The 24323-nt window shown below is 38.0% G+C and overlaps 1 protein-coding gene across 2 annotated transcripts in view; it reads left to right on the top strand.

Moving 5' to 3' along the window:
- Window positions 1-17628, top strand: part of RORB (RAR related orphan receptor B) — a 142508-nt gene extending 124880 nt beyond the window's left edge. For both annotated transcript variants that reach the window (XM_033010447.2, XM_033010438.2), the window contains exons 7-10: window positions 1824-1931; window positions 3045-3155; window positions 8190-8302; window positions 8812-17628. In XM_033010447.2, coding sequence (XP_032866338.1) covers window positions 1824-1931; window positions 3045-3155; window positions 8190-8302; window positions 8812-8967 — 488 coding nt within the window. In that variant the 3' untranslated portion in view covers window positions 8968-17628. The remainder of the gene's footprint in view (window positions 1-1823; window positions 1932-3044; window positions 3156-8189; window positions 8303-8811) is intronic.
- The last annotated feature ends 6695 nt before the right edge of the window (window positions 17629-24323 follow it).

Genomic DNA, 24323 nt, shown 5'->3' with positions numbered 1-24323 from the left:
GGCCTGCCTCTGTGGTCATCTCTAATCTTTTTAATGAGACTACAGAAATATCCTCCAGCCTGCGCACAGGAGGGAAAATCCCTGCTGGTGCCAGTTGGTTTCAGAATAAAAGAGAGCGGATTACAGCAGTGTGCTCCGGCCGTGCTCTCTGTGCACGCCTGGGCGTGCACATGTGTGCATAAGGGCAAGGGGGGAAAGGGTTTCCTTCCCTGTCACAGGACTCAGTAATTTCTGTCCTCCAGAAGAATCATGACAAGATTTATTGTGACTATGTAGTAATACCACCAAACTCAGGAGGACAAAATGGTATGACCAAGTGAACCACAACTCGTAATTAACTGCGTTTACCCTGTCATCTCAGTTTCTTGCTCCCTCCATGTGTAAAAGGCAGGATGCTGTGTGAGTCAGCTCGTTAAAGCATAAGAAATGCTTCTTATTTCAAGAGAGAGCTCTTCATTAAGGCTGAAAGCCAATGTGATTCGGAGCTCTGTACACAGAGGGTTGTGGCTCGATGTGGGGCTGGACTGACACAAATGGGCACAGGTGCCAAGAGAAGAGATACAGAGAACCTGGGAACTCACAGGCATCCTCCTGGAAAAATGGAGTTGTACTATGAGAACTATTATTTTAAAGTTCATACTAATTTCAAAAATTCTGAGGTCGTCAGTGCACTCCAAGTAACGTCCTTCATTTGGCTGGCAAAGTTAACAACACAACTGCATCTTCAGAAAAACATATTGTTACATTTGACTGTGCTGTTGGACAACTCTGTTTAGCCTCAGCGTGTATAAATATGTCAAGTTTAATTATCAGTTTTGCTGTTAATGCTGAGCAGGAGTTAGAAAATCGGGACTTTTCACTCCAAAGCATGTCTGCAAAAGAATCCTCATCTTTAGAGTTCCTCTTACAGGAGATTTGGATTTAGCTAAGGGATGCTTAAAATTTTTCCCTTGATTTTCACAAACTGTGTATTTCTGCATTTAGGAAATGATAGGGAAAGACAAGGAAGAAAGAAGGGTTCATTTGGCTATTCCCCAACCTGAAAAAAAAACAAGGGAAACAAAAGTGAAACCCAATATAAGGGTGTTCTTGACAGTACTTTAACTTTTATTTTCTCTCTAAAACCACTTTGTGATGTTCTCTCCTTCCAGCCAAATGAAGCTGGGATTTATATACACGTTGAATGAAACTGCTTTTTTTACAAAAAAAAAAAAAAAGTAGTAGTAGTAGTAGTAGCAGTAGCAGTAGCAGTAGTAGTAGTAGTAGTAATAATAATAATATAATAATAATAATAATAATAATAATAATAATAATAATAATAATAATAATAATAATAATAATAATAATAATAATAATAATAATAATAATAATAATAATAATAATAATAATAAATAGTGATAGTAATAGTAATAGTAATAGCAATAGTAATAGTAATAGTAATAGTAATAGTAATAATAATGAATTTAATTATTAAAAAGGGGTTTCAATAAATGCCTGATTTTCAGGTTAAAATATTTCAAATTGAAAATATTTGCCCAGGTCTAAATTGAGATTAAGTCCAGACTGCCAGTTTGCTGCAAGAGGGGAAAATCAACCTAAAGAAAAGGTGGTTAGGCTGGATCAGGAAATACCCCTTTCTATATTCAAAGCAGACAGAAATATTTTTTCTCATTCAGAGACATAACATCTAGATGACTTCGGAGTGTCTATCCCTGATAATGTTTGTAATGACTGATGTATTCCTAAATATTTTATTGAAATTTTCTTTATTCTGATGTTTTGCAGTAATGTGTGGTACTTTTGCTCTTTTATGTGTCTGATAGGCTGCTTGGAAGTCGTTTTGGTGAGAATGTGCCGTGCCTTCAACCCACTCAACAATACTGTTCTGTTTGAAGGAAAGTATGGAGGGATGCAAATGTTTAAAGCCTTGGGTATGTTGGTCTTCTTCTTTTCAACCAATTATAGAGTCACATAGTGACAGATTTGTCTTTCTGAAAATCGTGGCTCACAATGAAATTGTCCAGTAAATGTTGAATCTCAAACCTCCAAATCTCTAGACTAGAACTGAAAAAGAAAAACTAGCTGCTAGCAGTGATAGGTGTTTTTCTCTAACAAAGATGAGCAGCATGAGGATTTTTCAGATGGATGTCTTTGTCATCTGAAGCTTTGATAAAAAATGAGTTTATGGCAGCAGCCAAGCAGTTTATGTTCACAGTTCAGTTATGCTTGATATATCAAATCACTCCCACTAATTGTGTCCTGCAGAAGGCAATTTTAGCCCCAGCAACAAGGGGACTAAAATGATGAACTACTACAAAATATGGACAAGGACTTACCTAAAATACTGTTTTGCCTAAAACTTCTAAGCTCATATTGATTCATGTATTGAAAAAATTGCTTCATTTCTCAACATGATATCGAGTGCTACCTGAAAAGTTAGTATCTGAATAGATGTGTTTTGCCCATCCATGACACTGATATATTACCATAAATTTATTCAGGACCAAATTCAGAGAGATATTTGCTTCAAGTGTATATATTTATCATATGGGTATATATTTTTCTTATTTGCATATGGATAAACATAAAACTACTTTACAAGTTTAAAGCATTTAAGAATGTACATTAGTTGATTTGTTTTGGTCTTTATGACATTTTCACAAATTTTCATAAATAATTGTACTGTTAATAAAATTATGTATGTGAAAACTATTTAGGACTGGACATTCATATCTTTTAGATTAAATATCTGTTTGGAAATAGCATTTTTTTCCACATTGCGAAAAGAAAATTATCTTCTAAGATATCTGTGTAATTTTTGTAGAGGTCATGCCCCTAATTCTTGATAATTTATGTTTTCCAGTTGGTGTTTTATTTATACATTTTTGGGGTAGGTGGAATTTTAATAGCCGATGAAAGACATTTGTTTTAGAAGTACAGACATTCACTCACAACTTTATTTGACACCAAAACAATACACTTTTCATGGCAGGTTAAAGAACTGATAAATTGTTAGCACTGATTTTGTCCTCTGTGGCCTGCAGGTTCTGATGATCTGGTGAATGAAGCGTTTGACTTTGCGAAGAATTTATGTTCCTTACAGCTGACTGAGGAGGAAATTGCCTTGTTTTCATCTGCTGTTCTGATATCACCAGGTAATTTTTCATTCCAAACACCGGAATTACTTTTTTTTTTTTTTTCATCCTTGTCCAGCTCTATTTGTACCTACTTAAACAGCTGTTTAGGCTGTGTTAAGCAATGGAGGAATACCTGAATTGCCTGAATACACCTCACTCTGGTTTTGGTAGATTGTCAGGAATTGCACACACTAGAAAGAGATTCAAAGGGTGGGGGTAACATACATGGAGCAGGGTTGTGCACACAAGCAGTGCAGGCTGGTGTTCCTCCAGACCACGTACAGAGAAACATGGTACTCAATGAAGTATGTGCTCCTCCTAGCATTTTCAGGGAGTTCAGACCTCACAGCCCTGTGCAGATTATATAGTCCCTGGCTACAACAGGCTTTTTCTGTGGGTATATGAACATGAGCAGTAAAATCTGTATGAGGTCCTGTCTGAATTTAGCTCCAGGTGAGAGGTGGTGATTCCATGGGCAACATGCTTTTTTTCATGTATTCATATATCATAACTCTGCACAGGCAAGCATGAATTCAGTGATTGTTGTTTCTCTGACCATAGAAAAGAGGATTTAATGACTGAATTGATTGAGAAAATTGATCTGGTAGATAAGCTCACAGTTCAGTGTGGGATTTTTAAACATGCCTCAGGGGAGGTAGACCCCCCAGTTCCCACTAAGAGTCACCTCTTGAAAGGCCTTTTCAAAAAATCCCATCATGAATTATTTTTCCAACCTGTTCTCCTAAAGGCTTCCTCTAGGTCACTTTGCCCTGCTGCACATCTGTGATGGAGATTATGTTAGGCAGAATTAGACTAGCACAGATGGTGTCAACACGTTCATTCTCAACATTAACGACACCTACTGAAATGACTCTGCTCCTTTTATTTTCTCGTTGAGTAGTTCTTGCAGTCATCTGCTCAGAGGTGAAATGGTTAAACCAGTGGCTCTTCATGGTGTTAAGCCAAGATGTTCTAGAGAGGACCCTCCAAACAGCCACCATTTCCACCTCAGAGGTGTCCCAACTCTGCGCAGGGGTGAGAGCTGCCTGTGCGCTTCCCCCTGATGCTCTGACTTCCTCTGAGACTTGCAGTGTCCTGAAGGGTCCCTGGCCATCAGACCTCTCTCCATCTGGAAGGAGCACAGCTGTGCTCCTGGTTAACATTAGGGGCCTATTTAGAAGACCATCTCGGTGCAAAGCTGAAGACAACCTGGAAATTTGTTTGGGGTGTGGGCTGAGAATTTCTTCATTAAGATGTTAACAGACACTGCAGAAGAAGGTTTCAACGTTTCCAGACTTCAGTTATGAAGCCAAGGGAAGCAGGAAGAGGGTGGTGGGATCCTTGTAAGCAGGGCCTGTATTTCTCTTTTGTAACAGCTGAAGGTGTTTTTACTCTTCCGTTTGTTTTCCCACAATTAGGAACCGGAAAAGTAGGAATTAGCTGAACACAGAAACAGTAAGATCATTTCAAAGCTGACTTCAAAGCACTTTGAATCAGATGAGGCATCTCATGTGTAGGGAGAAAGAATTCAATTATGTAATTTTTATTCAAACAAAATTTTATTCAAACTGTAATTTTTATTCATGTTTCTGTCTCCCATGTGATCTTGGGAAGGAGAACAAGTTGTAGCCCTATTCAACACAATACGATTGCAGAAAGCTTCTAGCATCTCAGAGTGTCCTGTTCCTTAGGCCAGGTTTGGGCAAAACCTATTTAAGTAATGGAAAGCTTCCCATTGATTTTAATGGATTTTGCATCAAGTAATTTATGAAATGTGCTTAGCTGCAGGTAGGTATAAGATGGACATCAAAAATTAGATTTATCTCTGCAGTTCTACATACGTCCCTTTTATTTGCAAAGCACCAAAATCTCTTGTATTCTGCCAGCAGTTCATGGTGTCTGAGTATCCACACTCATTTCAACTTGTAGCTGCACTGAGTCCTTGAAAAAGCTAACAACTCAGCACTGGTGTTGAGCCAGCTGTATTGCAGGCATGTGCTGTAAAATCTTCACCATTAACTCTAGCAATGCATTTCAGTCCTGATATACATCAGTCCTGATACAGCCTTTCAGAGCTGATTGTCTCCTGAATAACAGCTTCTGTTTCTGCTAAGTAACAGAGATACGTAGAGGCAATTCCAAGTTTTTTTCACTATAATAAAGCTTCAGGATTGAAGGTGGTGTTATGAGATGAAATATTTTAATAAACCACAGTTTCCCATTTCACATCCAAGTTGGCTTTTTCCTACTTGCAAGCAAAATGACACATACAGTGTCTCCTATTCCTTTAACAAAAATAGAAATAAAAAGTGCCTGATACATGCTGACAGCTTATTTCTGTAGTCTATGAGCATGTGTATCATTAGTTATAGAAGATGTAGTAAGAAAGAAGTTATGGGATGCAGCAGCATGTACATTAGTGAAAGCAATCTCTCTTCCATAAAAAGGCTGCAAATTGGGATTGTACACATAATTCCCATTTCAGCTGGGCTGCTAAGATTGGGAATGAGAAGGCAGGGAAAATCAGTACAGAAGGAACAGACATTGAAATTTGCCATTTAATTTCTTACAAAAATGGTAACAGTAAACAGTAGAGAAATAAATTATTTCCTTCCACACTAGAAGTGTCAGTTTCTTTACAATAAAGCATTTCTTTTGGGGAACACTAAAAATTAAATGTAAAAATAAAAAATGAAGCACAGCTTCACAGAAATACATGCACCAGTCCTTCCATCCACTAATACGTGTACACTGAGATTCCTTATGGGAAGTACACAAAGCCAAACTTCTTTTCTACAGAAGCCACCATCCCGAAAGGTGATTCTCGTGCCCTTGATCTGAGTGTTTAGGTAGTTTACAGGAAACAGAGCAGTCCTATTGTGAGTAAGGAGACCTAAGGATATCCATTAATACAATTGCTATTTTCCATCTGATTCAGATCACAAATATAGATTTTCCACTTTAAGGTGAACGTAACCACTCTGCTAGGAGGTGATTATTTAACTTGATTTCTGATTTCAAAAGTTAAAACATTGTAGAAGGAGTTCAGTAAGGGTTGCAGAGGAATCTCCACCTACAAACGCACCAGAGCCAGGTGATAAGACACTAACCTGGCTGCCCACTGTGTACAACTCCCTCTTCTGAAATTCTGACTGCTGTGTTCCTTTTTTCCATCTTCCTTCAGCAAAATCAGATCTTGTAAGCTGTCCCTCATCTTCTTTCCTACACTATACTCTAGCCTAGTGGCCTGTGCATTCTTTAAAGATAAACAAGTTCAAATTCCAAAAGGAAAAGTATAGAACTGAACCACTGCTTCTCATATCCTGTATGGGTAACCACCTATTTGACCTTTTCCTGCACTTTTGTGAATATAATTAGAGGTACCTGGGGAATTCCAGCCAAATCTGTAAATGTTTTTCAGCCAGGAAAACAAACTTAATATCTGTTGTAAAAGTTTCACCTAGCTCCTCTCATGAATTTAAAAACTCTTATGTTGTATACAGCACGCTCCATATGACTGATAAGTGATTAAACCTGTCCTCCAACAGCCTATTTTTAAGATGATTCTTGTGACAGGAAGATAAATCTTTAAAGATTTCTCTCTATAATAAATCTTTTTAGTTCCAGTCTGCCACAATAGGCCTTGATTTAACACTATTGAAAGGCATGTTTTTGCAATAGTATAAAATTTGGCACCTAATCTGTGAACTCTAAATCTTACTGTGTGTTTACTTATTTGGATGCTGCGTGTGCTCTTACTTAATTCTGTTTCTATGGCCATAGGTGGCACAGTATCTATTGGCTTACTTTATGGGAGCATGATTCTTTAAGCTTTGCAAAAAGAATATTGTCTTTTCCTGTTTATCGGTTAAGTAGTTAGAGGTTTGGTTTTGTCTCTTTTCACAGTACTTGGTGTTGGATAGTTTTCATACACTCCTCTCCACAATCAGACAAATGGCAAAATCCTATTCCTCCTGTGATTAAATGCTATCCACCTCCAGCCTCTGTGGCATGTGTGCTCAGTGAAATGTTTGACTTATACTATTTCTATGGATTATTTTAGAAACTGGAGTGAAGGTTCATGCCCTGTGATAAAATAGCTTTCCTTATTTTCTGTTTGAAAGCTGAAATCTATACCCAAGATCTGGTCTGGATTGAGGGAGAGAGGGAGGAAGAAACAAGTTTGCAGCATGGGAAAACAGAAGGTTTAATGGTGCTGTAAACACACTGTATTAACGGTTTTGGGATTGTCTTGGGGTCTGCTACTTCTCTTTCTCTGTTTGTCTCCAGGAGCTATGACTTGTGAGAATATAGATCTTAAGGAAGACCTCCCACACTTGGGGTTTGAGTTCAGTAGAAGCCATAGATTTCCAAACAACTGCATCTGTAACAGTTATTCTCCCAGATAATCTTTTATTTTGTGTTGTTTAAAAAGAGAACATTTTTAAATCATGAGAAATTTGCACTTCAAGACATTGCAACAACTAATAATTCTTTTGAATTATTAAAGATTTTCTTTTGAAGGAAACCATTTCTTTTTGTTCAGAATATAATATTTGGTCTCAAGTTGTTAGCCTAGTAAAAAATCAAATATATTTTATTTTAATTTTAAAATACTTAAATCCTATTATTTTCAAATAAATGTTTTGATCAATCTGTTTATTATTTATGTATTAAGACACTGAGATAATGTGACATGTTTTTCACCTAGCCAATATGAAGTTAGAAGAAAAACTGATTGTACAAACAGAGAATAATATAATGGTTGGGCCTTGTTTCATTTCTACTCCCATCTTTAACATTCTGGCTTAAGCAAAAAGATACAGAGCCAACACTGTGTTCCTGTACATTTTGTTAATTAAACTTTCAGGTGATCCTTTAATGGATTAAAATACTTCCCCTCTGAAACTAAGTCTTAATTATCATGCAGTCTTTCCCCTTATGAATTATGACTGCTGTGACTGCTTGCCAGCATGGGACACTGAGTTCATCCATGAGCATGCCCCACATCTGTGCATTCTTGACTTTTGCTTTTGTTCTCCTTTTTCACAGATCGAGCCTGGTTGATAGAGCCAAGAAAAGTCCAGAAGCTTCAGGAAAAGATTTACTTTGCACTTCAACATGTGATCCAGAAGAACCACCTCGACGATGAGACTTTGACAAAGGTAAATTGTTAAAATGAATAACTGAGCACTCCTTGATCATGGCTCTAATTTGTTTATTTGTTTTTTCTTTTTCAATTTTGTAGCCATTTCTCCACATATTGCCACATTAACGTAAGTTAAAAGCAGCATACTATGTGCTTGCAACATATAGGTGAAGTAAGGCTCATTTTGCTCTTGTCCTTGGTTCCTCTTACTCCATTTTTTGTTCAATCCACTAATCTTTTTAATTGGTACCCTAGCAAGAATGAGATTGCCTTAAAAAAATAACCCTGGAGGCAGTTCCTTGTTAAATCCAGATTTGGCACTTGCCTAAAATTTCCAGGACAATGGTTTTTAGCCTCTTACAGTAAGAACAATGTCTGGTCCTTTGGATGGGTAGTTTTGATGGAGTTCAGAGCATTGCATTCAGTTACCCAATAAGCTGTTAATGTAGTTCATTTTGGAAACTGTAATTTATACTAAATTTACTTTCTACCCCTTCCTTTTCTTTTTATTTTAATGTCTCACAGTTAATAGCCAAGATACCAACCATTACTGCACTTTGCAACTTGCACGGAGAGAAACTACAGGTATTTAAGCAATCTCATCCAGATATAGTGAACACACTATTTCCTCCATTATACAAGGAGCTTTTCAATCCAGACTCAACCACTGGCTGCAAGTGAAGGGGATAATAGAATTTTCATGTAGTCATGGAATGCGTCACTGTTAAGACAAAAAGAAATGTTTTCATGAAGAACTTACTAAAAATGTCACTACTGCAACATTAGGAATGTCCTGCACTTAATAGAATTATTTTTCACCGCTACAGTTTGAAGAATGTAAATATGCAACTCTGAGTGGGGATGTCTTTTTTCTCTTTTCTTTGTTTACTTTTTTTTATTTTTGAACTGACAATGAATATACAAATATAGGACACTGGGTGTTACTTTTTTTTTTTTTTTTTTTTTTTTTCTATTGGGGAATGTTTTGGGAGACAACTGTTCCTAGAATTTTATTGTAGATATACATGAGAATAGAGCAGTACTTTGCAGTATTACTCTTGCTGTTTATTGTTCAAATATAATTTAAGAAAATTCCACTTATTAGACTTGCCTATTTCTATGTTTCTAGATAGTTTAATGCATGTGGAAATTTGTAGCTGTCTTGGAAATTGGTGCATGTATGGAATACACATATGTATATATGTGGTATATACTTTTATATATATATATATATATACACACACACACATATATATATATATATGTAGGTATTACATGCATACATGCTGTAGCTTAAAAATCCCATGCCTACTTTTAAAGGATGCTCAGCCTGGCTGTCATGCATTTCTTACTCTCCAAGTAATATATTAGATTTAGTTTGGGCAATCAAGATTTGCTTTGCCAGTCAGAGTTAAATCATCAGCTGCCGATGTGTAATGACAGGATCACTTCTGAGATATGTGTAATGTAGTGCCTGTGTGCAGTCTGTAAATCTAACATCAGGAATGTATCAATGGTGCAAAAAGCCTTGTCTGGATGATTTTAGTGGAGACAAGAAAAGTTTTTTTTTAATTTTCTCCCTGTTACAGGGATAGAACATATATAAAAGTAAACATTGTAGGACCTGATGTCAGTAAAGTATCTGAAACGTGGAGTAAAAATGTAGACTATCCCACACGTACATTTTTCTGATTTAACACATGATTATGCTTTATATACACTTCTTTGAAAAGTAGTTGCAAGACTTGGTTTGTTTTTCACTGAACTCAATGATAAAACACGCAGTGAACTCAGTAAAAACCATAGGAAGCCTAAAATGTAGCTCTGAAGGGTAGTAGCAGAGGGAGGAAGGGAGGGAAGCAGGAGGAAAGTCAAAGTAAGCAATATCCGTGGTTGCAAAGGCAAATATAGCTGTCACTGTTTCTGACATAGCCATCATCTAGATGGGATTGATGATTTCCATTACACACATCCATATATGTATGTTACGTACACATGCATATATGCATGCATCTGTATGTATATAACTGTATATATATACATATATAAGGTTGATTTTAGATGCACTTCAGGAGGGGAGCAAAGGATTGAGGCTTTCTTTTTGTCTGTCTGTGAATTGATTTTATGTGCATTTGCTTGCAAAACCAAAGGCAAACACAGAGGGGAGTGGAAGACTGCCATGGACTTAATCTTGTGGATTAATTAAGTTTAATTAGCAGTCATGATTAATGTGTTTGGATTCTGCCAGAGATACAAAACACAGACTTTTTAGCTATAGAAGACAGATTCAGTTTCTGCGACGGCTCTGCCCTTACCGCCACTTTTATCTATTGTAAGCTTTTTTGGAGAAGTCTCGTCTGGGGACACCCATGGCGGAAATAGAGCAGAAATAAGAGGAAGTGGACACTAGAGAAGAAATGAAGTGAAGGCAGAATCACGAGCAGGTGGATTTATTTCAGATCATGTAGAAGTCAGTGCACTCTGAGGCAAGGCAAGGTGGAGCACACTGTCAGGGAGGCCGAAGGACCCACTGTCTGCCAGGCTGCGCAGCAGAGCGGTGTCGCAGGGAGCCCACGGGGAAACAGATGGGCCCCGGGGCAGGGACAGAAACTTGGTTTGTTGCATGATAACTTAATGCCTCCAGCTTTTCCAGCAGACTTGTACAGCTCTGGTCTCAACCTTCTGTTCCCTTTTCTGCGTGACCAAGTAATTCACAGGCTATTCCAAGTACTTTTTGAAGTTTTCCCTTGCACTCCATCAGCTGGTTTTCAATTTTACATATTTCATGACAGAATACAGTGTAGACAACATCAACATTAGTTTGCTCTGTTTTAGTAATGCCAGACCAGACACAAGACCAGTTATAAACTCTCAGCTAACAAATGTTTCTCTGCAGGTCCATTACAACTCCAAGAAGAAAAAAAAAAACAAAAAAAAAAAAACAAAACAAAAAAAAAAAAAACCTGCACATCAAAGTTACTTGTGCTGAGAATTTTGTTGCAAACATGACATACTCTTCAAGATTACTTAGTCCTATAGAACACCAATTTCTAAAATACCTTTTTTGCTCCAAATTCACAGCACGTTTTCTGATCTTTACTGATTACATTAAAACATCTTCAATTACATAATAAAGCATTGCTCTTGATGCTTCTTTATACCATCTGAACCCTAAGACTGGCATTCCCTTTTAAAGTGATTCATCTGCTTGCAGTCCCTTTTACATGGCAAATCCATGAAAAGGACCCCAAACTCCAACTCTCTCTAATATCAAAAAACTTCATTAACAATATTTATGTACTACTCCTGTGAATTTATCTGAGAAAAAAATATCAAGTCAAACTGAACTCTATAAGTGCTCAGTTTTAACTGCCGGTGATTCTTGTTTTCCAGCTGAAGAATACACACATATATATTTGTTTCAAATCCTTTATAAACTTGTTTTCAGTATATCAAAAGTAACATATTTAGCCAACACACAGAAATACAGAATATGTGATAAATATTACTGTTCTTAGTGATGACGTTTGTCATGTTTATAAATAGTCCTTCACAATTAGTGTTACATCTTGAAAATGTTTTGTTCTTTTCAAATAAGCTATTCGGTCCTTCGGATTTTTGATTTATGTCTTAGGCAAGATAACCAAATGAAGATCACCAGTGAAAAAGACATTATTTAATCATTATCCACAGGGCTTTTAATCCTTAAAGCACGGTTCTTAAATCACTGCAACCTCATGACCTTTTCAATCAGTAAGGATTACTGCCACTTTTTAAAGATGCGGAAATGAAAGAGAAGAAGTTAAATGACTTGCCAGAGACCACAAAGGTAGCAGTATCCAGTCCTAGGATAAAAATTGATTCTTGCTTTTTGTCCTAAAAGTATTAAGATGCTGGTATACAAAATCTTCATTGCCATTGATAGGCAATAGCTTGTATGAACAATTACAAACATTGCCAAACAAATTTTTATCTTCAAATAAGGTTAATTATCAATAGCTTGCTTACTACTTTTACAGAATTTGAGCAAATAACCTTGGTTTTTATTTGGAAAATAAAAATTAATTCTCATACATTATTTATTCGTGGTAACAAAGGCTGATAAATTTTATTTCATTTTATGTGATTTGGGATTGGTCGGATAGGTAAAGTAGTGCCTCTTTTGCCTTCCATTGGCTGACTTTAGAACAAAAATTAACAATCACATGATACAGGCTGGATTTTTGTTGCTGATTTTGATACATAATCATTTATGCTCAAAATTTCAAAGTCTTGATATTGGATTTAATATGTTCAAGTTATCCATAAACTTTAAATAATAGATTGAATTTGAGTAAATAATTGCATAATCCACTCAAAAAATGCATTTCAGAAAATATTAGTGCTGCACTTTACTTCTTCTTGGCTTTCATTAGTCCACAGTAATATCTGAAGCCCTTCAATTAAACCTCCAAAACTGTGATTTCTCACATCTACTCTCTGTAGTAACTGGTTGTGTTTGTTGATTTTTTCAGTGACAAGCTTTTCAAATGGGACACATTTTTTAATGATTGATTAACCTGGGATCTTTAACAAAAGGATATTTAAAACATGTATTAAATCTTCTACTTCTAGCATTTCTCTCAGATAATTCAACTACATTTATCTAAATTATCCTTGGCGTGAAGGAAGCAGATGTAGGCTGTTCATTACACTACCACAGAGACTTAATTTTGGTGTAAATGTGACTCTTGCCAGCTCTTTGTATAAAGAATTAGTTCCAAGAGTCATATTTCCTTCTAATGGAAAGACTGCTTTAGTGATTTCTGGGGAAAAAAAAAAAAAAAAAAAAAAAAAAAAAGAGAAAAATAAAAAAAAGAGAAAAAGAAAAACAGGGTAATAGAAGGCACTCAGTTGAGCCAACTAGTTTCCAAAAGTAGTGTATATATTTTGATTGATTTGTGATAGCCAGCATTTAGGAATTGATTCTGCAAGTTGTTAGGCTCCCTTAGTCCTAACTAGAGCCACTGAAAATGGACGCATGTCAGCACCACACAGGATGTGCTCAACACCTTGGTGAGCACCTTGGTGTTGAGGCCCGCTTTGAGTTTTGCAGAGTACAAGTCAGGTGTTATTCTCATACTTGCATATTAATACTTTTGCTTCACGCTTCCCATTGTTCATTTCAGCTCAGTTTCACAGGGATCAGTTCATTCCTCCTGTTGCATCTTGGGTGCCAGTGTTGTCTCAGTGCTTGTGCCAGGTTATGGTGCTCCAGGTGGAGCAAATACCAGATGTGTCCACGAACATGAGCTTTATTATGTGATTTTCTTTGTTTGTTTTCATGGTGGCAGCTTACACAGGTGTACATTTCCCTTTGGGATAGTTTGCAGGGATTCCTGACGTAACAACTTCTACACAAAGAAGGTGCAAAGACGCTCTTGTGCACTGCCCTCTCAGCCTCCAACCAATGGGCTGTGGGAGCTGCCCCAAGGCTGTCTCTCAAAATGGCCAAGCAGCACAGTTAGAGATGTGCAGCTGATGACACCTGTCCGTTGTCTTTTTCACCCCCTCTAAAGCAACGCTACAAAGCACATTTGAAAGTCTTGCCCCCGGATCCTCCTTCCTCCTGACTCTTCATTGATTCTGCTGTTCCCAGAAGACCTAAGGTCCAGCCTGGAACCTGGTTCCTATTTTCAGAGTCATTGTCTGTTGGACATCCCAGGAATATAGCACTGGGAAATAAGATCAAACTGAAACATGAAAGAGTTTTTTGTCCAAATAAGTTATGTCTAAGCACATACGAAATGGAAACCTGAGACAGAACAGCTTGCTTTTCTCTGGAAGTAACAAAATAGTGTATTTAGACCTACCAACTGCCCCAGCACTTTCTGCCTCCACTCTAGAAACTAACTCCTATCTCTGACTTCCATTAGGAACAGTGTGTTGGAAACCCAGTCCTCTTCTTTCCTTTTTAAGTTTCACGCTTTGTAAATGACAATCACTGCTTGACGCAGATGTTGCACTCTATGCCACTCAGGGATGTTTCATTACTAAAAATAACTATATAAATATAACAGTGATAATAAGGAAGAGAACGTTAGAGGCTTTGAAGGGCACGGGTTGAGCTGCCCAAATGAACGCAACCCAGACAAGGCTTTCAAGCCAGTGGTTAGAAGTAACATTGGTATAAACTGAATTCACTGTCGGCATTTCCTCAGCTCGAAGCTTTCCTCACTTAACCCGTTGTTTCACAGTCAGTGGAGCCCTACTGACCCATCAGTTTGTGATGTTAAAGTCCTTTTGGAAACAAAATGCAAGTGAGCTTTGTACTAGTTACTGAATTTAGAAAACTGACAAAAGAAAGTGCAGTTTAAAGGTACTGAGTTTAGGCACCATTAATGTGAGCTCATATTCAGAATTGCTGCAGGAATGTAAGAAGAAAGGTTAAGATGTAGAATGAATAATAGTATGTCAGCAATGACAGCAAAAGTTACACTGAGCTACCACATGGAGAAATGATTCTAAAGAGCAAGCAGTATAAAGTGGTTAACAGCTACCCTTTCCTCTGAGGGATGCACAAAATCATAGCTACCGCCAGGCCTCTGCAGCAATGCTTCTCCATGGTACAACCAGACTTTTTCTCACCTTAAACAAACATGACCCTATTTTATACTGCACTAGTGAAAAATATTCTCATTTCCTAGAATTCTGAAATGTGCTTCTGCTTATCCCTAGTTTTATACCTCATGTTTTCTATAGACCTATCATTAAAAGAACACTCAAAGAAAGGCAAATTGCAGTGGATTATATTGCCAGTCATTGGGTTAATTCCAGGTCTTCAACCAAGAGGTTTTCCTCAGCACTCAGTACAATCATTGCTCCTGGTCTTACAGTGAGTATGCATGGGGTTTGACTCCCTCCACCTTCTGAACTCCCTACTTAGAAGATAGGTGGAAGACTTCAAGAGGTGGAAGGGAAAGGCTAACATCCCTATGCTTCGAGGTTTTCATAATCACAGTCTTTGCCAACTACCCCATTGCAATTTCAATTTTAGCCTTTCAGGTTGCTGGGAGCCACATCTGAGTGACTGAAATTCTTTTAGCATGATACTTGCCCATTAAAAAGAAGAGTCTTCTGGCCCGAGGATCTTGCCTCTTTTCCTTTTCCTTTTCCTCCTAGCTCCTAACGAACGAGGCCTGGAGTGGTAAATGATTCATCTTGCTCTTTCTCAAAGCTGATCCTTAACTGTAGCCTGCAAGGGAGGCTCCACCCAAGAGGCAGGAAGCAGGTTCGTTCCTCCTTTTCCTCCCAGACTCCATGTTCTCACTTAGCTGTATTTTCCCTGCATGTGTTGTCCTTGCAAGTAAGACTGTGTGACAATGAGCTCAACAACTTAGTCATTTACCATCCCAGAAGTGGTTTGCAGCAGATCGCTTATCTATAAAACCCACTTGTGTATACAGTCTGCAGACAAATGCCATTGTGGAAAGAAGAGACCTAAAATTTCTACAGTGGTAGCTCACAGATCAGTAACTCTCCTAAAAAGGCAGCTTGAATGTCCAGTGACATGATGGATGTGTCAGTGTTCTCCAAACAATCCTTGCATTTCATTTGTGCTGAGAGAATAAGGCAATGCACAAAATGCTCTGGGAAAGGAGAGATGTTTCCTGGGTGTTACTACAGGCAGTGAGGATAATACTGCTCACAGTGAGTTCAGTAACATGATGTACTACATTTACATAATTTCATCATCCTCACAATTCAAGCACAGAACATAAGGAGAGTGAAAGAAAACATCATTGGATATAGCAGCAATAAATATAAGTGTTTCTTTGTAACTGTACCTGCAGAAATCGTTTGCTTTGCACGTGGTCTTCTGTACAATAACATAAAGAAAAACTTCATCTAATGTAGATATCACAGTGCTATTGCATATTTGTTGGATTCATTAGATGGAGCTGCTAATTTGTAATCAAAGATACTGCTGTTGAGAAAAACGTATGTGCTTCAAGAAAAGGCTGAAGTCCTTGTTTATGACTATACACTGGCAGCAGTAAAGTATGTTCAATATAAAACTCTGTCTGGACAGAATTTTAAACATCTCCTAGTTTTCAATATTATGATCACATTGGTCCCTTATTTGGGCAACAGGAATGCAACTGCATTGAAAAACAAGCAGGGCCAGATCAACCACAAAGAACAGGAAAGAACGGACTTTACCTTGAAGACTGTTCCAGATAAAACCAGCTTATATATATATATATATATATATATTTAAAAAAAAAAAAAAAAAAAAAAAAGCACTTATACTTGTCTTGATTAGACACACAGCTTAATAAGTCAAAGTAACTACATTAGGCTGTTGACTTTGGGGATTCAGATTCAGATGCACTACATTTGTGTTTTTTTAATGTGTCACTTCAGTGTCAGAATCAGGCAAAAAAGGTGTTTTGTTGTTAGTAAGAAACGGTAATACTCATTTAACCCTACAGAGTGTGGACCACACATTCTTGTGCAGTAGATGGGGATTTATTCATGCACTTATTCTTAAAAAGCCACTGAGTAGCATAGCAAGTGAACTAGCCGTGATAGTCTTTGCCTCTTGCATGACTGCAATGTGACCTCTATTAGGCTACAGAGAGCGGCTCTGTGATTGTACTTGTGGCCACAAATAAAGCACAACCTAACTCTAAGCTGTTATCAACACCCAGCTAAATCAAATGCATAGAGTATTTTGAGATTTATGCTAATCACTATGAGATAATTCCCATGTTAAACTAATTACTCTGGTTGTAATGAAAGGATGGTATAAATAAAATAGTAATCAGAATAGCAACAAAATCCCTTATTTTACAGCTGCACTCTCTGCCTCATCTGATTAAAGAAATTTACTTAAAAATTAAACAAACAAAACAAAAAGAAAGATACCTGAGTATGTATTGTAGAAATGTAGAAGACAAATAAAATATTTTTTCAAATGTAATTACTTTTAATATATGCTTGTGGAAGGTCTGATACTATGTATGCTGTCTCTATAATTTTTGCTGTAAATATCTTGGGACAGTGAATACACTGATTTTTTCTATGTCTCTGTTTAAGCATAAGACTTTGTAATGATTTTTTTTAAAGAGGAAAAACATCAAAGGGCAAATTATGTACTTGCTTCCTGTAAGTGTAATGTATTCTTCAGTTTTTATGGAAACTGATTGTAATAGATAAAGCCTTTTGACCAGCCGTTGATGTTTAGTGTATACTTCTGTTTGTAATGGGGAAAAAAAAGATGGGACTGTCAATGAAACATGATCCCAGTGAGTCAGTACAGTGAGTATTGTATTAATACCTGCAGACTGTATTTGACTAATTTGAAGAAAGGTTGCTCAAACAAATAATGTTTCCTTACAGCATATGGCTTTTATGAATCCTTCTGGCATGAATTATAATAATAGAAACATTTCTTTCTTTCCAATGAGCAAAATATTTTTGTAAGCCTTTAATTTCTTATTCAAATTTGAGGTCAGGTCACTCATTAGCTGAAATCCGAAGCCATAACTGACCTTCACCAAATACATGTTTTAAAGATCATAATAGAAAAAGAAATTATGTCCAGTTTATCAACAGCTATAATAACACAGGCAGGAGCATAAATAGCATGCAAAGTATTTGGATGCTTTTTCCGGCATCCCAATATGAATTTAATGGCTAGTATTTTATGATTACCAATTTATAAAAGAAGAAAAACATAATTAAAATAGATATTTAGATTTAAATGAAACTTTCTAATATTTTTGAAATATCCCTGAAAATGCTTCCTTGCTTTTAGGATTATGAGAGAAACTGATTTTTCATATACTTCCCACTTTCAAATATCTAATGTTTTTATCCTATTTCCAGTTCATTTTGTTAGAGTGAAATGAGATGTTAAGACCCAGATCTCCAAGCCCTGAGCTATTTGGTGCTTGGCTGTAGCTATATTGTTGTAAATCAATTTGATTTGAGTTTTGGGGGTGTGTTGTTTGCTACTTGATAAGCATGCTTGCCACTGTTGGTAACACACAAGAGTTGCATTGCCTGTCAAGAAGTGTGATAAAAAACAATCAAAATGAGACTCAAAATGAATCACTCTCAAAAGTTGAATAAAAATTCCTTTCTAAAATCAAATGCCTCATAGTCAACAGTGATGTTTTGGGTTTTAAGCTTAATTGTATAATAATTATGATGTATCTTAACTGGCTTGTAGATGCAAAAAACAAAACCGCAAATGAACCATGACATACTGGGTAAAAATCTGGCTCCATTCAAACCAACAGCAAAACCCCTCATCAAATTTCCATGGAGCCAGGAGTTCATCCAGCATTTTTACATCTGCAGTTTTCTTCTGATCTTTCTCCCTTGTTTAATATAACCGACCTAATTTATGTGTATGTGAGTAAAATTACAGCCTGATTCATTTAGAAAGTGACCGTTGAGCATTTTATTTTTTATCATGAATTTTGTAGGACCAGTATCCCTGTCAAATGAAAAGGTTCTATATTACTTTAGAATGTAATAGATTTTTGTCTTATTTTATGTCCTGTAAATTATTAGTTCAATACTGTTAGCATTCCATAATAATGCACACATGATTTTTGAATGTTTTCTGTAAATGACAATCAATGTTGATGAAGTTCCTTTCTTTAATGCAAAATTAAAAAAAAAAAAAACCTGCATAATAAAATAAATATTCTTGTGTGACTTTTTCCCCCATCCCTTTAAATTACCTGGATCTGTCAGGAAAAGTTATGGTGTGTGTATCTCCAAAAGAGAAGGTGTAAAACCAAAAACCTTAATGCCAGGAGTCTGTATTATTTTCAGGTTTTCTCTTAACCTATTGAATTAAGCTTGTTGATACATCAATGCACTAAAAGTGGCTCTGTTTTGCAGTTTAAATTAGAGCTACAAAATTTGAATATGCAAATTTCTTAATTTATTTCTATTTATTTGGGGGAAATAGCTAGTAGAAAAGCTAGTAGGAAAGCAAAACAACACAAGTAACACTTGCATGAAGGCAAACAGCACAGTAAAGTAACAAGGTTATCTGATTTAAAAGAGGATACTGTATTTAAATTAAATTTTAAATATATCAAATATTTTTTTAGTATGTCTAGTAATAATTAACACTGAAGGATGGAACAGAAAATTCTAGCTGTCAAAGCTGAAGACAGTAACTTTCAAAGATACTATCTCTTCATTTTAGGACCTTAAATTTAAAACAGGAGTAAATTTAAAAAAATAATATCAGAAGGCCATATTTTGCAAAATGTTAAGCACATACTTATAGAGTTACTGACCAGCAGGATTAATGCATACACTTAAAGCCAGCTAGATGTTTAAATGTTTCTTGCATCACAATGTAAGCAAGTTTGGGTTCTGAAATGCAGTAAGTGCAGCTTAGCATGACTAGATTTTCAAGTCCTAGATATTTAAGACTCATTAAATAATCTCAAACAAATATACTAGAGAGCTCATATATAACAGAGTTATATAAATAGAGTTATATAAATAGAGAGTTCATATATAAACATTTATATTTCAGATATTATGAAGTTGAACAGTTCACTAGCCATATGAAATAAATGGACTGTTATATTTACCTGTTGCAAAACAAGGAATCCTACAAATACGCTGTTGGTTTTTAAATATGTAGTGTCACAGTGTCAGAGGCACTAATTTTATACTAACCTGCATTTTTTTCAATTAGAAAATCAGAAGCAGTGATTTTTAAAACCATATGAACAGATTTTGTGTAGTTCATGTTTCCTTGCTGTTTTGCTGTCTTTGATATTTTAAGACTTTCTTGTCTTTCTAGACTGTCTGGCAAAAAAAAAAAAAAAAAAAAAAAAAAAAAAAAAAAAGTTTTAATAAAATATTCACTTTTCCTGAAAGACAGAAACAAATTTTCAGTGGTTCTGACTGACAAATAGCAGTGATCAACACTTTGTGAGAAGTAGAACATAATTTTGAAACACAGTTATATGAAAGACTTACAGGACATCACTTACTACTCTGCTGTGCCCATTAAATGCCAGTGTAAATGTCAGTGTGCCCAGGCCCAGAACAGATTTACTCCTATGTGTGTGAACTATTGTATACATTTTGCACAGTACAGTTTCTCAAAGGCAGATGGACTATTATAAGCTTTCAACAAAGACAATAGTGAAATGCATTAGACAAAACAACATGAAATACCAATAACTGTCTGTCCAAGGATTATATACTTACAGGTGTTCAATTAATTACAAACCCATGGAAATGCAGACTTCTGGATCATGATATATCATGGATGTATTTAACCATAATTTATCATGCACTTTGAGCACCATCTTTGTAACAGGAACTCTCATAAAATGTGATCAACATCCTAAAAAATTGTCCAGCACTTATACTGGATAAATCAAAACCTGGCTAAGACTTTTTCGGCCTCTCTCCCTTCTTATTCCTCCACTGTTCACCTCACTTGCCATCCCCAAGAGAAATCTTCAAAAAAATCCTTTGAGAAATGGATTGCAGGTTGCTTTGAGAGGACAAAGTCTGATTTATTCTGCTGCAGGTGTGAAATGCCTGTTCATTATGGAAGGCAGCTGTAATTTTGGTGTTATAGGCCATACTACTTTTCCTGGAAAATGCTTGCTTACCTTCTGTTGTGGTTTGAGCCTACTCAGCAGCTAAATGCCACACAGTCACTCACCCACCCTTCCCCCAATTGGGAATGGGGAGGGAATCGGAGGGGCAAAGGGAGACTCACGGGTGGAGATAAAAACAGTTTAATAATGGTAACAGAATAATACACTGACAGCAGTATCAGCGGGTAATGTACAATACAGCTGCTCACCACCCACCTGCTCCCAGCCAGTGATCCCAAACACAAAGCCACCACAGCCACACTCCCAGAAGTGGCAACCTCTCCCAGCCCACTCCTGCCTTTATATAGTGAGCACAATGTCACATGACATGGACTATCGGCCAATCCAGGCCCAGCCCTCCAGCTGTGCTCCCCCCGCCCCCGCACACAGGTGAGGGCACTGGGACCTGGGGAGCCCCTGGGGTCTCAGGGTGCTGCAGCTCCTCCCGCTGCCAGACCAACGGGAACTCTATTCCAGCCCCAACCAGGACAGTATCCACCCCTTATTCCATATCATTTTACATTATGCTCACGTTCCATATTTCTAATACATTATTGTTATTTACAATCCTCTTCCTTGGTCAAAGACATACACATACAGATGTCATTTCCTCAGTCCATGGTCCATCATTGCAGGATGTATCATGAGTTGACTTGGTCCATAGCTTCAGGTTCCATCTGTCATAACAGCCCCTTCAGGCAGGAGGAGCAATGCTCAGTCAGTAGGGCAGAGGTGTCCTTGGACCTGGCAGGAGGATGGCATGCAGTCTCTGTTGCAGCTGGAGCTGGTGGCTGATGCATCTGATGGTGTCTGTATTCACAGTCTGCGGCAGTCGCTGGGCATCAGTTGCTGGAACCAGTCCTATTTTCATCCAAGTTCATGTTTGCCATAACAAAACATTGGTAGGGTGGTGTGGTGACTAATCTAATACAGCTTATTGGCTATTTTCACCTAACATTAAGTCCCCTTGAGGTACACATCGGAATTCCCCGTCCTTCTGCATTACCCACCAAGTGCACCCGGGTCCTTGGGCAAAGGTAATCCCACGTATGGGCTTACCTTTACCTGAAGGAGGTATAACCCAGACGGTCTTCCCCAGCATGTTTTTAGGGTGCACTACCAGGACTCTGTCTCCATCTACAATATGCAGAATGTTTGACTGCGCAGGGCCAGCCTGGTTGTCAGATCCTCTAGTATTGACTAACCAGGTGACCTTTGCTAAATGTGTGTCCCAATGCTTAAAAGTTCCTCCTCCCATTGCTCTCAGCATGGTCTTTAGTAGCCCATTATACCGCTCAATTTCCCAGAGGCTGGGGCATGATAGGGGATATGATATACCCACTCAATGCCATGTTCTTTTCCCCAGGTGTTTATAAGATTATTTCGAAAATGAGTACCATTATCTGACTCAATTCTATCTGGGGTGCCATGCCGCCACAGTACTTGTTTTTCAAGTCCCAGAATAGTGTTCCGAGCAGTAGCATGGGGCACAGCATATGTTTCCAGCCATCCAGTAGTTGCTTCTACCATTGTGAGCACATAACGCTTACCATGCCGAGTTTGTGGGAGCGTGATGTAATCAATCTGCCAGGCTTCCCCATATCTATACTTTAACCATCTCCCTCCATACCAAAGAGGTTTTAACCGCTTGGCCTGCCTGATATAAGCACATGTCTCACATTCATGGATAACCTGTGATATAATGTCCATAGTTAAGTCCACCCCTCAGTCACGAGTCCATCTATATGTTGCGTCTCTTCCTTGATGGCCCAAGGAGTCATGGGCCCAACGAGCCATAAATTTTTCACCCTTATGCTGCCAGTCCAGATCTACTTGGGCCACCTTAAACTTTGCAGCCTGGTAAACCTGGTGGTTGTTTTGATGTTCTTCCGTTGCTCGATTTTTGGGTATATGAGCATCTACGTGGTGTATTTTCACAACCAAGTTCTCTATTGGAACAGCAATATTTTGCCACAGATCAGCAGCCCAGATGGGTTTGCCTCTACGCTGCCAGCCACTCTGTTTCCACTGCCACAACCACCCCCACAGGGCATTTGCCACCATCCATGAATCAGTGTAGAGATAAAGGACTGGCCATTTTTCTTGCTCAGCAATACTTAAGGCCAGCTGGATGGATTTCACCTCTGCAACTTGACTGGATTCACCCTCTCCTTCAACAGCTTCTGCGACCCGACGTGTGGGGCTCCACACAGCAGCCTTCCACTTCCGATGTTTCCCTACAATGCGACAGGACTCATCAGTAAATAAGGCATATCGCTTCTCATTATCCGGTAGCTCATTATATGGTGGTGTCTCCTCAGCTCGGGTCACCTCTTCCTCTGGTGACATTCCAAAGTCTTTGTTCTCTGGCCAATTTGTAATTACTTCTAATATTCCTGGGTGGTTGGTGTTTCCTACTCGAGCCCGCTGTGTGATGAGTGCGACCCACTTACTCCACGTAGCATCAGTTGCATGATGTGTTGAGGGGACCTTCCCTTTGAACATCCAGTCCAGTACAGGCAGTCAGGGTGCCAAGAAGAGCTGTACTTCTGTACCAATCACTTCTGAAGCAGCTCGGACCCCTTCATATGCTGCCAGTATCTCTTTTTCAGTTGGAGTATAATGGGCTTCAGATCCTCTATATCCTCGACTCCAGAATCCCAGGGATCAACCCCAGGTCTCCCCTGGTGCCCTCTTCCAAAGACTCCAGGTAGGGCCATTCTCCCCGGCCGCAGTGTAGAGCACATTTTTAACATCATGTCCTGCCTGAACTGGCCCAAGGGCTACAGCATGAACAATTTCTTGTTTAATTTGTTCAAAAGCTTGCTTTTGTTCAGGGCCCCATAAAAAGTCATTTTTCTTTCGGGTCACTTGATAAAGAGGGCTTACGATCTGACTGTAATTTGGAATATGCATTCTCCAGAAACTCACCACACCTAAGAAAGCTTGTGCTTCCTTTCTGCTGGTTGGTGGAGACATAGCCGTTATTTTATTAATCACATCCATTGGAATCTGACGATGTCCATCTTGCCATTTGATTCCTAAAAACTGAATCTCCTGTGCAGGGCCCTTGACTTTACCCCGTTTTATGGCGAAGCCAGCTCTCAAAAGAATTTTAATTATTTTCTCTCCCTTCTCAAAAACCTCTTCCTCTGTATTCCCCCATATAATGATGTCATCAATGTATTGTAAATGTTCTGGAGCTTCATCCTGTTCCAGTGCAGTATGGATCAGTCCATGGCAAATAGTGGGACTGTGTTTCCACCCCTGGGGCAGTCTGTTCCAGGTGTATTGGACACCCCTCCAGGTGAAAACAAACTGTGGCCTGCATTCTGCTGCCAGAGGGATGGAGAAAAAGGCATTGGTGATATCAATTGTGGCGTACCACTTGGCTGC

The sequence above is a fragment of the Tyto alba genome, unplaced genomic scaffold (assembly GCF_018691265.1).
Source record: "Tyto alba isolate M040663 unplaced genomic scaffold, T.alba_DEE_v4.0 Super-Scaffold_13, whole genome shotgun sequence".
Classification (NCBI taxonomy): domain Eukaryota; kingdom Metazoa; phylum Chordata; class Aves; order Strigiformes; family Tytonidae; genus Tyto; species Tyto alba.
Note: the sequence above shows the minus strand (reverse complement) of the source record. Positions and strands in the feature narration are given on the sequence as shown.